We start from the raw sequence: 13766 nt of genomic DNA, 5'->3' as shown, positions 1-13766 counted from the left end.
TATTCTAATTTTTGGCTGGTGTGCCAGGCACAGCTGAGTGGACACAGGATGCTTACATGGCTGGCGTTTCTCCTGCACTCATCTCGCATTGCAAGTGCCCCATCCAGTTCAACCTTGTCTTTCACAATGGAGTGTTGGTTGTTCTGCTGTGGACTGGCTTGGGCAAGATATTAAGATGCAAGTTTACTTTGTCCACCTACTATGCTTTGGATACCCCCAAGGAAACACCTTCCACTGCACCTTCTACAGTCAGTGGAAAATGAAGTGCTTCACTGATCCATTTACCTACTGACACATTTTTGGATGTTCTTGGTGTCCTAGAATTGGCAGTCTTTCTCCACCAATTGTGGCAGCAATTTTTCAGCTATTTGAGATTACTAGAGGAAACTTCCAGATCTGAAAGCTCTAAATGCTGATCAATGGCTCTGTATGACTGTTCTTACATCTCAAATATTACTAGTCATTAAGCATTTGCAAAGTGGTATTTTTCACTATTACCATGCCTACAAGCTAACTACAGATACCTGAATGCTCTATGTCTTTAATTTACAGCTGTCCTACACCTTGACTAGTTTTTTATCTAGTTTATTATACAGTACTACCAGTTTCCAAATCTGCTCTTCCTGAGGCTTAACAGGCCACTTGGCTCATTAGCCAGGAGTCATGCAAACAGGGTCATAGAATGGACACAGCTATTCAGGTGGTGGAGAAAAGGACATGGCAGCCCTCTACTCTCTAAACAGGCTTCTTTCCACTCAACCCTTTACATTATGTTATGTCACTGATGAAATACAGCAGCTTATGCAAGTCATCAGGAAAGCAACACCTACTCTCTAAACAGGCTTCTTTCCACTCAAGACACCAATGAAAGGTATGCATTCCATAGTGTTGTAGCCTCCTACCCCCTCCAGCCCCTTATACACCGGACAGTGTCTGTGAATCCTTCATTAGATGGAACAGCTGGGTGTGGTGGAGCAGATCCTGCAACATGTACCTGGCAGGATGCAAGATGCAGGGGCCTTTGGGGCATGGTAGATGGGAAAAACATTTCAGTGAACACTGCTCTCGTTTCCAAAAGGTAGAAGCTGTTCCTCAGTAATGTCTTATCATTGCACTGAAAAGGTCCAGCAGGGCTGCTCGGGCCCTGAACAAGATCGACTTCCCTTAGTGCTGCAACACTGAACATGCCTCTTTCTCACATGGCTCCTGCTCACCTTGAGACACAAATCTCCCCTCTGCCTGTTGAGAAGCAAAGGAATGGGATTTCTCTGCATGTAGACAGAGTTGTGCCCAATGGCTATATATCCAGGTGGAGGTTAGTCATGGGTGGTGCCTGCCAGGGCTCTGTCTTGGGACCAGTTGTCTTGGTCTGAACTTTGGACCAGTTCAATATCTTCATCAATTACATGGATAGTGAAATTGAGTCACCAAGGTGACACAAAGTTGAGCAGTACAATTAACATGACTGAAGGAGGGGATGCCATCCTGAGAGACCTGGAAAACCTTGAGAAGTGCACCCACAAGAACCTCATGAGGTTGAACAAGGCCAAGTGAAAGGTGCTTCAGGGTCAGAACAATCCCAGAGATGAGTACAGACTAGGAGAATTTGTTGAAAGCAGGCCTGCAGAGAATGACTTGGTGGAGGAAAAACTGGACATGACCTGTGAATATGCTCCTGCAGCCCAGAAAGTCAGCCACATTCTGGACTGAAGCAAAGGAGGTGGGGCCAGCAGGTCAAGGGAGGTGATTCTGCTCCTCTACTCCACTCTTGTGAGACCCCACCTAGAGGATTGTGTCCAGCTCTGGAGTAAGTCTTTAGCACAAGAAAGACATGGACCTGTTCAAACAGGGCCAGAGGAGGGGCATGAAGATGATCAGAGGGCTGGAGCACCTCTACTAAAAAGCCAAGATGAGAGAGTTGGGGATAATGAGTCTGGAGAAGAGAATGCTCTGGGGAGACCTCACTGGATTCTTCCAGTACTTAAAGGGGGTTTATAAAAAAGAGGGACAGTAACTTTTTACATGGGCAGATATTGAAAGAACATGGCATAATGATTCTAAACTAAAAAACAAGAGATTAGGTGTTAGGAAGAAATTTTTTACTCAGAGGCCCTGGGCCAGGTTGCCCAGAGAAACTGTGGGTGACCCATCCCTGGCAGGATGCTCAGGACCAATTTGGATGGGGCCCTGAGAAACCTCTTCTTGTGGGTGGCATCCCTGCCCACGACAGTGAGATTAGAACTAGATGATCTTTAAGAACCCTTCCAACCCAAGCCATCCTATGATTCTATGAGACTGCTTGTGGTGTATATATACATAAACACACACATTCATATATATACTTCTGTATGTACATGTGCATGTCTGTGTGTATCTACATATCTCCTGCAGACTAGAAGGAAATGAAGAATGATGCCATTTTGGCTGCCGTCTCACCTCATCAAATTCTGGCATTTTCAGCAGGCTGTTCACACTGAAAGCTTCTTGCCTTCTTTCAGCTTGTTCAAAACATGCATGCCTGTCCCCTTTACAGGAAGCCAGATGGGATACGTCTCATCTGCAAAGGGCAGAACAGATTTTGTCTGATGTGTGGTACCATGTCTTTACAGTTATTTTTATAGTTCTTAAAGTCCTAGATTCCAACTAAGGCCTCTGGGTGGTTCCGTAATATAAAGCATGTTAATATTAAAGTAAGTCCTCTGGACCAAAGAAGAATCATGAGTAATTTGACAGATGTTTCTGGCAATATCCAACATGGGAAATCTTTATTTTAGGATCATATAAATATTACAGAAGTGGCCTAGTAAATTAGATTATGTTAAAATTAGGTCTGCTTCACTTTCTTATGATAGGAAGAAGCTAATTGTTAAAATGGAATAATGATAACTCCAAGATTTCCAAAACCATGACAAGTCAAATCAGGAGTTATTATATCAGTAATGTATATGCAATCTTATCTCTAGTGTATTCATCCTTAGCATTCAGGTGGATGCCAATTTCCAACTGTTTTACACAACCATCAGGCTAGAGGCATTTTTGGTTGATGTTATGACTCTCGCATACTGACAAAACCCCATGCCATAAAAAATAGTTCAAACATAATCAGGGCTGATGACCCTGAGAAGAGGAATAAAACTGGTTATCTGATGTCTAAGCAAACGAACTGTTCACGTAACAGTTCAATAATGATTTCAAGCTTTAGCATGTGTGGCATCTAAAAGGCCAAGTTAATACAGTATCTTGAGCCAGAAAATCCTGTAGTTCCTTCTAGCCTTAAAGACAGTGTCATACCTTAAGGCTCATGTTTTAGTGGCCCAGGCTATCAAAGAGCTCACTAGGTATATTATCAGCATAAGTGATGCTTAGAACATCTCTCCTTTTTCAATTTTAGTCTTTGATCTGAAGAAAATGTGCAGAGTTGAAAAAAAAGTTAGGGACTGGGAAAGGCTCTGGAGATATTCAAGAGATATTGGGCATCAGAAGCTGGATTCAGGTTAATGGCAGGAGAAATAAGAGCAGATAACAAGCAAAATGCAGTGAAATGAAGGATGCTCAGCAAAAACCATGTGACAGCAAAGGAAGAGCTCTGGACGGGAAGGCGACGTCAGCGGGATGCAGCGGGGTGCAGGGAGCAATTACAGCAAAGAGCAAGCTACAAACATCACCTGTGTTTAGTGCTTCACTCCAATGACCCTAAAAATACTGTAAGGAGTCCACATTTTAGTTCACGTTATCCAGTAAATCTAGTCTTTGGCTCTTGGCTCCTCCAGCTTTTCAAAATTGTTTACTTTATCTGTTTCTTGAGAGTGGTACTTTGTAGGATCCATGCCTTTCACCTCCTTTCCTCCAGAAGACTCCCTAAAAAGAAGATGCAGGTGTACTGCAGTTGACAATAAAAGCAACATACTTGTCCTTTTGTATTCAAAAACTAGAGCCAGACTTGTGCATGTGTATTTTGTACCAGTTGAAAGCTGAATTTGCTGCCTTCCTGCCTCTTATTTCCAACCTCACATACTTGGACTGTGTAGGCAGGGAGAGGTCAGATATGAGTTTAGATACAAATATTCGTGCTTTCTCAAACCCTTTGTGAACAGTTTTATTTGCAAATGGAAAGGAAGGATTAAATTCTTGGGAGTGTCTACACTGACAAAATTTTTTGGCTAGAAAAGCCTAACAAACACTAAGTACTAAAGACTTTTTAAAGTCTTTTTTTTTTATTTATCATGGATTACATTTTGTCGGGTTTTAGTATAAATATCCCTATTTTTGAATTCCTCATGTGACTGCACAGAAAGCAGAGGGGTGCCACATCCTTTCCTCATGGCACTGCCTCGCAATACTTTAGCTTGCCTGTATCAGTTAAAAAGCAGTTTACTAGCAACAGAGAAAGTCCTGGTCAATGACAGAAGAGCTTTTTAGTTCTTGACGAGTGGGGTGTGGCACACTTTCTATCTTTTTTTACAGTGAAACTTTTCCAAGGGTGGCACTTAACTCTGCCAATACACACTCAAATACAAAGGCTTTAAACAGCTTTTAAAGAAACAATTTAGCAAACAAACGCGTAATTCTTCAGAGGCTCCCACCCAACTGTTTGTTATCTTTCTGCTGCTATATCTGTTTGTAAAACTCAGCTCATGGGAATTACATAAAAACTTTCAGCTTCTGTTATCTTTCTCTCCTGTTACTCCATTGCAGAAGAAATCTTGTTAATGTGAATCAGGAGCACTCCAAAACTACACAAGTAAAACAGGTTTTAAAGTATAGGACACTGATTTAGAGACCATTTCTTGTAATTGTGAGATTGTGACTGACAATTTTGGGATATCTGGTGTCACAGGTTTGGCCAATACCACTAGGTGTAAGCACAATTCATCCCAGGTCAGGCTCTCCAAACTTACACAGATGTTTTCCTTAAACGAGTAGCTTAAGGGAAATGTGAGAATTGTCTTTTCTTACCTTGCGTTGAGTACTCTGAAAGTTGAATGTTACTACATATCTAACCCTTAATTTACTTTCAGTTACTGAAAGTTTGCTGAATATGCAGTCCTAAACCTGATCTAGACACCATTTTTTGATGATTTACACACCATTTTTATGTGATGGACTCAAGTGACTGAGAAACTGACTTACTTCTCCCAGCACAGGCTCTCACTACTCCACAACGCTAGTGTGTGCACCATCTGTCCACTCAGATGTGCTATACTCCAGCCATTTGAGTCACCTGGCATTGATAAAAGATATGAACAGTTTATTCTAAGAGGTGATGCGCTTTGACAAAAGAAAGGAACAAATACTACTGTTGCTTCTCCTCTAATCTGTGTTAAAAAGCCGGAGGACTATCTAGAGGAAAAATGAAGCCTGAACATCTCCTGGAGGCCTGGGGTGAATGAGAGCCCCACAAAATTGTTGTAGAGGATGGCAGGACAGTGGCAGAAAGTCCAGCAATTACTTTTGGAGTATCTGCTGCTGTCTGAAAGGAGCCCTTGGATGGGTGAAGTTCAGTTTATGGGAATATTGCAAAATGATTAAATGTCCTCCTCATCCCATTTCAGCATTTCCAAAGCACAGAAAAAGGACATTTGTTCATTCCAGCTTCCCTTTTAAGTTAAACCCAAGTGTAAGCAAATGAACAAACAAAACAAAAAAGTCCACAGAAAATTGAAATTGGGAGGGATTTTTAAATTCGTCATATTTTTTTTCTCTTAACATTTTGTACTTTTATCAACAAAAGAGCAGAAAAAACAAAACAAAAACCCCATCAAAAACAAAACAAAACCAAAACAAACAAACACCAGAAACAACAATAAAAAACCCCACCAGGCCAATTTTCCCTTCTCCCCTTGCACTAACTAAAACCTTGTTGTTTCCAACAAGGAATTGCTGTATATTCCAAGACCTGAGAAACCCAGGGAATCCCTGCTAAGTTTGAAGTAGCATCAGAAGAGAAGACAGCAGGATTGGTAAAGGGTTTGTGGTACAAGGATCAAGTCTTGTGCTGAACTAGCACTCACATAGTGCCTCAGGGCCTGAAAAGGGCTCATAATTAACTGGACACTTTAAAGAGTAATGGGAGAAGGAAGGATGAAAACACAGCAGCACATACAATCTGTGAGGCTCAGGTAATGGCTTTCACTTCTTGGTCTTCATGGAATTTGCCATGGCAGCATCTGAGTGGGACTAAGCAGCTTCCCAGAAAATGCCCCAGTCCTGTCCTGATCTTGTATCAAGACTAGATGTTTATACTCTATGCCTATTTTCTGTGACAACAAAAAACATGCTGACAGGTTTGAAGGGCTTGTTTTTGTACTCAAAATGATCCCACCTTGGGATATCACAGGATCAGGACCACCATAAAACACATTTGTGCTACAGGTTAGACACAACCTGGAGTGATCTGTGGCAGCCATTCATGCTGCCTGCAGAATCCCATATCCAAAGGGTATGCTCTTAAATCCCAACTCCAAGCGAGGCTGTAATCTCACACCTAGTAGCAATAACTTAATTATTCTCTTATTATTTGTTATTTAAATATCTGCATTTATTTACTATATTTGTCTATTTGTGATTTTAGACTAAATCTTTCAATCTAAATTTTCTTCTCTTCTGTATTTCTTGTCTCTCCATCATGACCCATAACTGTATCTTTCTCCAGAAAGTACAGAGAGTAAACCACAGAGCAACAGACTGGCATTTTCCAATCCTTGCTGGTAAGACCTACCCTACACAAGGGAATAGAAAAACCCACAGGGGCGAACGTGCATTACAGCACACCACTGCCAGGGCGTGTGCGGGGGTGGCAGTGCCTAATGCTTTCCATCGGAAACCTTATTTTTCTGGTTCCCACCTCTGGGGCTGTCCCAGGCGCCATGGCCAACAGAGCTGGTGTACCAGACAGACACGAGGAGCCGGGGGATGTCGTGCCCTAACTCCCAGGCTAAGCACTGGGATGAGTATAAACGTGGCACACGGATTCAGGCAGAAAGTGGAGCGTTTCTCCGTGAGTCAGCTGGTAAAAACTCCCACCAGCTGCTGCTGGGGCACCGTGGATAAAGGCCAGTGCGCAGCGCCGACGCTTCAGCGGGAATTTTCTCTTTCCCCGCTCGAACCTCCTTCCCCGTCCCACACGTAACTCAAAGTCACAAGCCCCCGATAAAGTGTCCTGCCGGGTCGGGACGGCGCTCGGGGCAGGCTGTGCGCGGAAGGGCCGCTCCCGTTTCCCGCTCCCCGGCCCTGCGCGCTCCCGGCCGCGGGACGGCGGCCCCCGCATCCCCCGCGCCTGGGACGGGGAGAGGCCCGCGGGAGGAGGGCTCGGCTCCCCGCCTGCCCACGTCCCCTCCCCGGCCAGGAGGAGGAGGAGGAGAAAGAGAGAGGTCCCGGCGGAGCGGCTAGGAGCGGCTTCGAGAGAGCCCTCCTCCCCCCACCCGCCCCCGGAGGGGAAGAGGAAAGGAGAGCCGTGGCGGGCGGCGGAGGATGATAACTTAGGGCCGTGCCTGCCCGTGGGAGCTGCCCGCGCCGTCCGGGCGAGGACACCGGGGCGGCAGCGATGTCCCAGGGCACGGCAGGAGGAGAGGGAGCGCCCCAGGTGCTGCCGGAGGGGAAGGAGAGGCAGAGGAAGAGGAGGCGGAGGAAGAAGAAGGAGAGTAAGACGCGGCTGGTGCGCTCCAGCCTCCTGTTACCTGAGGCCGAGACGGAGAAGTCCAAGAGGACGGTCCTGGCCTGCAACCGGCTCAAGACCACCAAGTACACGGCTTTGTCCTTCCTGCCCAAGAACCTCTTTGAGCAGTTCCACCGCCTGGCCAACGTCTACTTTGTGTTCATCGCCCTCCTCAACTTCGTGCCAGCCGTCAATGCCTTCCAGCCGGAGCTGGCCTTGGCCCCCGTGCTCTTCATCTTGGCGGTCACCGCCATCAAGGACCTGTGGGAGGATTACAGCCGCTACCGCTCCGACAAAGAGATCAACCACATGGAGTGCCTGGTGTACAGCAGGTGAGGCAGGGCGGGTGAGGGCAGGGGACGGCAGCGCCGTGCTGGCTGACAGCCCCGCCTGGCACCAGTGAGCGGAGGTGAGGGCAGTCGGCAGGTCCATTGTGGAGGGCTTTCCTTTCCACTTCAAGTGCAAAGAACCTTCCAGTTGCCCGGGGAACTGGTGTCTTCCAACTCAACTCAGAACTGCGGGAGTTCGTTCAGTCCTGTACCTACAGGTGAAAGTGAATCTGCTCTGACCGGTGGGGTCCCGCAGTAAATCACTACATGCAAACACTTCCCGGTGTGTGCAGAAAATTACACTTCTGTATAGTTCCAGACGTTAATTTCATTATAGTAATATGAGAACTCACACAGTCTGCTGTTAAATCTTCAATGAGTGAAGGAAGGATAGAAGCCAAAGGCTTCTGAATTTCTGTTAGGTCTGTGAGGTTTCATGATGTGATATTAGTGAGGCCAGACTGCCTTTCTAAAGTTTTTACACTGAACATTTACTTTTAAGCAAATGTTTTTTATTTTTCATCTCAAATGTCATCATTCCCTGTGACTTCGCTATTTCCCAGTGCTTGTGATGGAGCATTAGGTCACTTACGTCTCAGAATTAGTTTTTCTAATGATCTGGGCAATACATTTAGAGCACTGCTTTGGTATTTGTAAATCAGACTGAAATAACTTTTGCATCAACTTAGAAGCCAGCTTTACAAAATTTTTGTCTTGCTTTCCTCCGAGTGCCAATCATCTCCTAGTAGTCTAAGGCTAAGTTTTCCTGGGGAATGAGAGAAGACTGTGTTTTCTGAGAAAGCAGATTTTAGTTTCATTTCTGATGCTTCTAAGGCTGAAAGAAATGAAACACGTGCCAAGAAACTTACACTCTGATTCCACAGTCTGTCTGGGAGGGTCTTCTGGGCTGACGTAAGCACGAGACTGGGAGCAACTCTCCTATTGCAAGAAAGGCATGAAAAAAAAATACACTGAAAAAGAACTCGGAAAAGGCTGCATTTCCAACATCAGCAGACTCAGCTTGTTATTTCACAAACTTATCATGTAAGAAATCTCACCCAGGGATATTCCTCCACCAGTAGATATGCACACATGAAAACATAAGTAAAATTGCCTTATTTCTGTAAACTAAACCAAAAACAACCCAGTCAAGTCACACACATAGTTGCTACTAACCTATGCCCGTGCCTAGTGCCTTGCTTGCCTGTCGAACTCTGAGCACTTCTGGTGTTGAGGGAGATGGATTGCAGGAGGTCTTGTAAGGGGCTACTGATGCAGAAAGTAACACAGTGCTAATAAGGATGGTTAATCTAACCTTTTCCAAACAAAATCAGTTTAGAAACAAGCTCTTGTGCTAGGTTGAAAAGCACTAAGTGCCCAGTGCAGAAGATACTCAAAATATTGACAAATACCAGTACTGGGATATTAATTCTGGAATGTTTTCCCCCCAGCAATATTCCATATCCCTCTCTGCTGCCGAAAAAGTAGACATGACAATGAGAAAACGTGTACCTTTGATGTTAATATCACTTCTGGTCTTTTGTGAGTCCGAACTAAGGCTAATTGGGTCTTTTGTGAGTCCCAGCTAAGTGCACTACCCTTTGTCATGCTTGTGCTTTTGCAGACTAAGTCAGAATTGTTCCTTTAACTTCAGAGTTTAGATTGCTGCTGAGTGACTCTTGCACAGATTAATTTGGGAGTGGTTTTTCTTTGCATTGGCATCAAAGACACATGTCGGCCAAATCCCCGTGGGGCAGCAAGCGTGGAAGTGTGAGAGCTCTGTCACCTCTTCAGACACAGCTTTCTGTCTGGATGCAGAGCTGAACCATGTGTGCTTACAGCCCACAACAGAGCCATGGTCCCTAGCAGCAGCTCACCTATTTTCACCGTCCAGCAGTCCCTAGGGAAAGCTCGCTTCCCACAATTAAAAAATACAACAAAACATGCGGTTAAAGTAATTTGCTTACGTTTTTAATCGGCCCACTTTTTCTTCTTTTGTAGCTTTTTTTAAACTTCACTAAGTCATCTTTTTAAACACCCTCCAGCTCCAGTGAGCGAGATGGGATTAGAAACTTGCTACTTCTGCAGATAAGAGCTAAGATTCTTGCTAACTCGAGTGACCGGGTACCAAGATTGAGAGATTTGTATCAAGGTCATTGATGTTGCTGGGCGTGAGTTCAGAAAAGCTGTTTTCTTAGAGAGGTGTCATGCCAGGAGAAACACAAGGGATTGATCCTGACTTTTACTTTGTTTCCTTAGTGACCTTGTTTCTGGAAAAATGTTGAAGCGTGTCATATAAGGAAGTAATAAATGACAGCTTTCTCCTCTCATGGATTTTATCCCATGCTGGTCCCTTATCAGTTTTACTACCTTTTTAGCAAACCAGACTGTCTCTCCCTCCCCCTACTTGTCGCTTCCTTGTGGTAGGGGCAGACTGATGCAAGTGCTGTCCTTGATAGAAATGCTGCTGCAGGTTTATGAACATCGCTGCAGTCCTGTGTTCCCCTAGGACTGTCAGGGAGTGGGAACTCATCTCTTGCTTGTTAGTTGTTCATAGCTTGTTGGAAAGGCCTTCTGCAAGATGAGATGTATCTGAGTTCCAGGACTTTGGGCTGTGATGGGCTCACTTTCCTGCCAGCCTTCCACACAGCTGCTAGGGCCACCTCAAACACAGACTACAGTGTTCAAACTACAGCAAAATAACATTGATTTATAACAGTCAGCAAATGGAGACAGGAACTTTTGCTTCAGTAGTGGAGAAAAGCCCTCTGTCTTAAGTTCTGTGTTGTTTAGTGACCAAGTAAACATTCAGGTTGCATACTGTATGCTGTATCATGTATCCTTTTTATGTATAATACATACATGCTTTTCTGGCTGCTGAAGTACCTGTCCTCTGTTAAATACAAGCAGCATTTAGTGATACAGAAGCTAGAGGACAGACAGAATGCAGGAGTAGTCAGAGCCTAGGGGGGCTCATCAGGAGAAGGTTCTACACAACTCCAGCAGTGTCCACTGCCTGATGCTCTGGCACAACTTACACAGACAGATCATGTCAAGAACTGGTCTGGGGGAAAATACTGTTCTCTGCTGTGCTGACTGCTTGACAGCTGGCCTTCTTCCTCCTGCCTGCCCAGTGGACTCAGATGACCCACCGCGGAATCAATGACTCTATGGCTCAGAGTTGGCAATACTTGTGAGGCAACAAAACAACAAAGGATGATGCAACCTAAAGTAAGTAGTTGAAGAGAGATGCAGCTTGTTTTGACAGAAAGAAGACAGTTTTCATTTAGAAATCCTGGATGTTATGGAGAGTGAAAAGTACCTTAGAAGTTTATTGCTTTCTAGAGTCAGAGGGAAAGGGAAAAGACTTGATTATTTGAATAAATTGAAAGAAGCTGTTGAGTTTGAATTGGCAGGAGTCAAGGAGTGAAACACACAGGAGAATTGCAGAATTGTGTTGCTCTGTGATGGACTTTGCAGGTCTGTCTGTAAGAGCAGGAAGGGTCTTAAGGAAGATTTCTTGGCCAAGAGGAGCTAATAGGGCCTATCTCCAGAGGCCTTTAGGGCACCTCTCTCCTTTGGCACTACGGAAGAAATGAGGCACTTACCTTAGAAGGATGGCTTCACAGGTCACCTACAATTTCTACAAATTCTGTACAGGTGCTTAAGCTAGGAATGCTGGATGACAGCCAAAACTCTTAGCTGATTTAAATGGAGGGAACTTAAAAAGGCATTGGAGCCTAGCCTGCAGAAAATTGTTTTTGCAAACCTGTGATTACCTTAGTCTCCCTTCTTTGTTCCTCTTCTTCACTTCTGTCACCCAGGGATTGAGATTGGAGATTACAAATTTGCATTCCTAACAGGGAAATCTGTATTACTATCTTGGATAGTAGTCTCTACCCTCTTGGGAGGATGGAAGGGTGGGTGGCTTTTTTCTTTGCAGTTACGGTCCTCCAGTGCTCTCCAGTGCTCACCAGCTCTCACTGGAGTTGTGGATGGCACATGTTGTTAAATATTTGATAGAACTAAATGTGTCACTGGAGCAGAAGCCTTGATTTCAGTGTGCTGTTACAAAATATGGTATATGTTTACATGTCATGTAAATAGAAGATGAATAGTGATAACTACAGTCACGACAAATAATGACACTTGTCTATCAGGAAATTACATTTTATTGCTGTCTCAGGGCTGTGCTGGTGAAATAATCTCTGCTAACATTTTTCTAGGAGCCATATGTTCAAAACCAGAGGGCTTCATTTTTTAAATCTACTCTCTAGCTCTTGCTGTGTCCAAAAGTATTGCTAAAGAGTGTAATGCCTGTGCATACTGATGAGAGAGAGAGAACTGCTTCTTCTGTCAACCTGTGACTTAGAAATTCCATGACAAATTGCAATTCATGACCGGATACTTGTCACCCCTGAGGTGTAGAAAATGTTTAATGGAGCATTCAGGCTATCAAAGCAGGCTCTTTTACATTAAATGTTAATTTATTTCTGCCAAACTGAAGGGGTGGAGAGAAGAGAGTTTGATGTGGGCAACATTTCCTATAATTTAAAAAATACGCTCCCTTTTGCCTTTGTCAACCCACCTGTGAAAGTAATTCCAACCTTGGAGGGAAAAGATACAGCAGTATTACCAAATCCTCACAAAGGCACAGTAAATCCCACTCATGGCCTCAGAAATAGCCAGATGATGACTTGCTTACAACCACTTCACTTCTTAAGTGCCTTATTTTGTTGGCAACACCAGTTTCTGAGGAATTAGTTTGTGAACATCTCCCACTACTACCACAGTCAAGAGCAGCTTCTTGTCCCAAAATGTGCTGGCAGATAAAGACCTTCTCATTAGAAGAAACTGCTCGTTTCCCTTCCAGAACACAAATATCACTAGATGTGATTCAAAAGGAAACTACCTGGGATTACTCAGTTTCCTCTGTGAGTGAATTTGGTGCACAAAGAGCTGAAAGCAGGAAGTAGTGGTCTTCATCTGTTGGTGAAGTTGGTGTTCCTTCCTTGAGTTTCAGAAAGATGCGTCTCTGTTCATCTTACTGTCTCTTTGTCCTGCACTTCAGTTTGAGCCAGGATGACAGTGAGTCAACTCAGTAATTGAGTAGAGGCTCCTCTGTTAGACTGATAGAGAGCAGTTTTATTCTGCAGTAGAGTTTATCCAAATAGCAAGGGATGTCTGTGCTAATCTTCTGAGATGTAGCCAGCTGGAATGCACAGGACAACTAGTCTCTCTGTCCAACTGCATGTATGCAGTTTATTTGCTATTCAGTGTAGGCTAAATTTTCTAAGTGCCTGAGCTTCTTTACTGGAAAATAAAAATGCTTGACTCTTGTTACTAAGCTCTTTCATTTGTATTGGATGTCATGAGAGCCGTTGTAGGCTGTTTCACATGCCTCTGGCTGGCTGCCAAAGAAGATGCTTTTAATCTCCACTGAAAGACCTGGTGATGTCCCCAAATCAATTTTTGCTGTTACACACTGCCCTCCAGAGAGACACCATAATCTCTTGTGCCAAGCAGACCACAGCCCAGAATTACAGGTCGCCACCTTGTGTGCAGATCTCCTTGCTGTTGTGTGTCTTTATTAACTTGAGACCATGATTACTGTTAGAGGTGGCCAAAAGAATAACAGCTCTATTTGATTCTGTCAAGAGTGCCTTTCCAAAGAAAATACACAAGAGGAAAAGAATTGCATGTACTCTTCAACTCTGCCTGGTATTTATTGTGATCCCACCTTCCATGTGTCACGTAGTCAGCAGAACTGAAAACCAGAACTG

The 13766-nt window shown here is 44.2% G+C and overlaps 1 protein-coding gene and 1 long non-coding RNA gene across 2 annotated transcripts in view; one reads left to right on the top strand and one right to left on the bottom strand.

Annotated features, from left to right (window-relative positions):
* Positions 1–7759, bottom strand: part of LOC107209111 — a 44248-nt gene extending 36489 nt beyond the window's left edge. Inside the window, exons 1-2 of the long non-coding RNA XR_001523434.2 lie at positions 7677–7759; positions 2437–2557 (exon numbers count right to left, since the gene is read on the bottom strand). This is a non-coding gene — a long non-coding RNA (uncharacterized LOC107209111). The remainder of the gene's footprint in view (positions 1–2436; positions 2558–7676) is intronic.
* Positions 7365–13766, top strand: part of ATP10A (ATPase phospholipid transporting 10A (putative)) — a 109494-nt gene continuing 103092 nt past the window's right edge. Inside the window, exon 1 of the mRNA XM_015638393.3 lies at positions 7365–7986. Coding sequence (XP_015493879.1) covers positions 7544–7986 — 443 coding nt within the window. The 5' untranslated portion in view covers positions 7365–7543. The remainder of the gene's footprint in view (positions 7987–13766) is intronic.

Source organism: Parus major, chromosome 1 (genome assembly GCF_001522545.3).
Source record: "Parus major isolate Abel chromosome 1, Parus_major1.1, whole genome shotgun sequence".
NCBI lineage: Eukaryota > Metazoa > Chordata > Aves > Passeriformes > Paridae > Parus > Parus major.
This window is presented reverse-complemented; position numbering and strand designations above follow the sequence as displayed.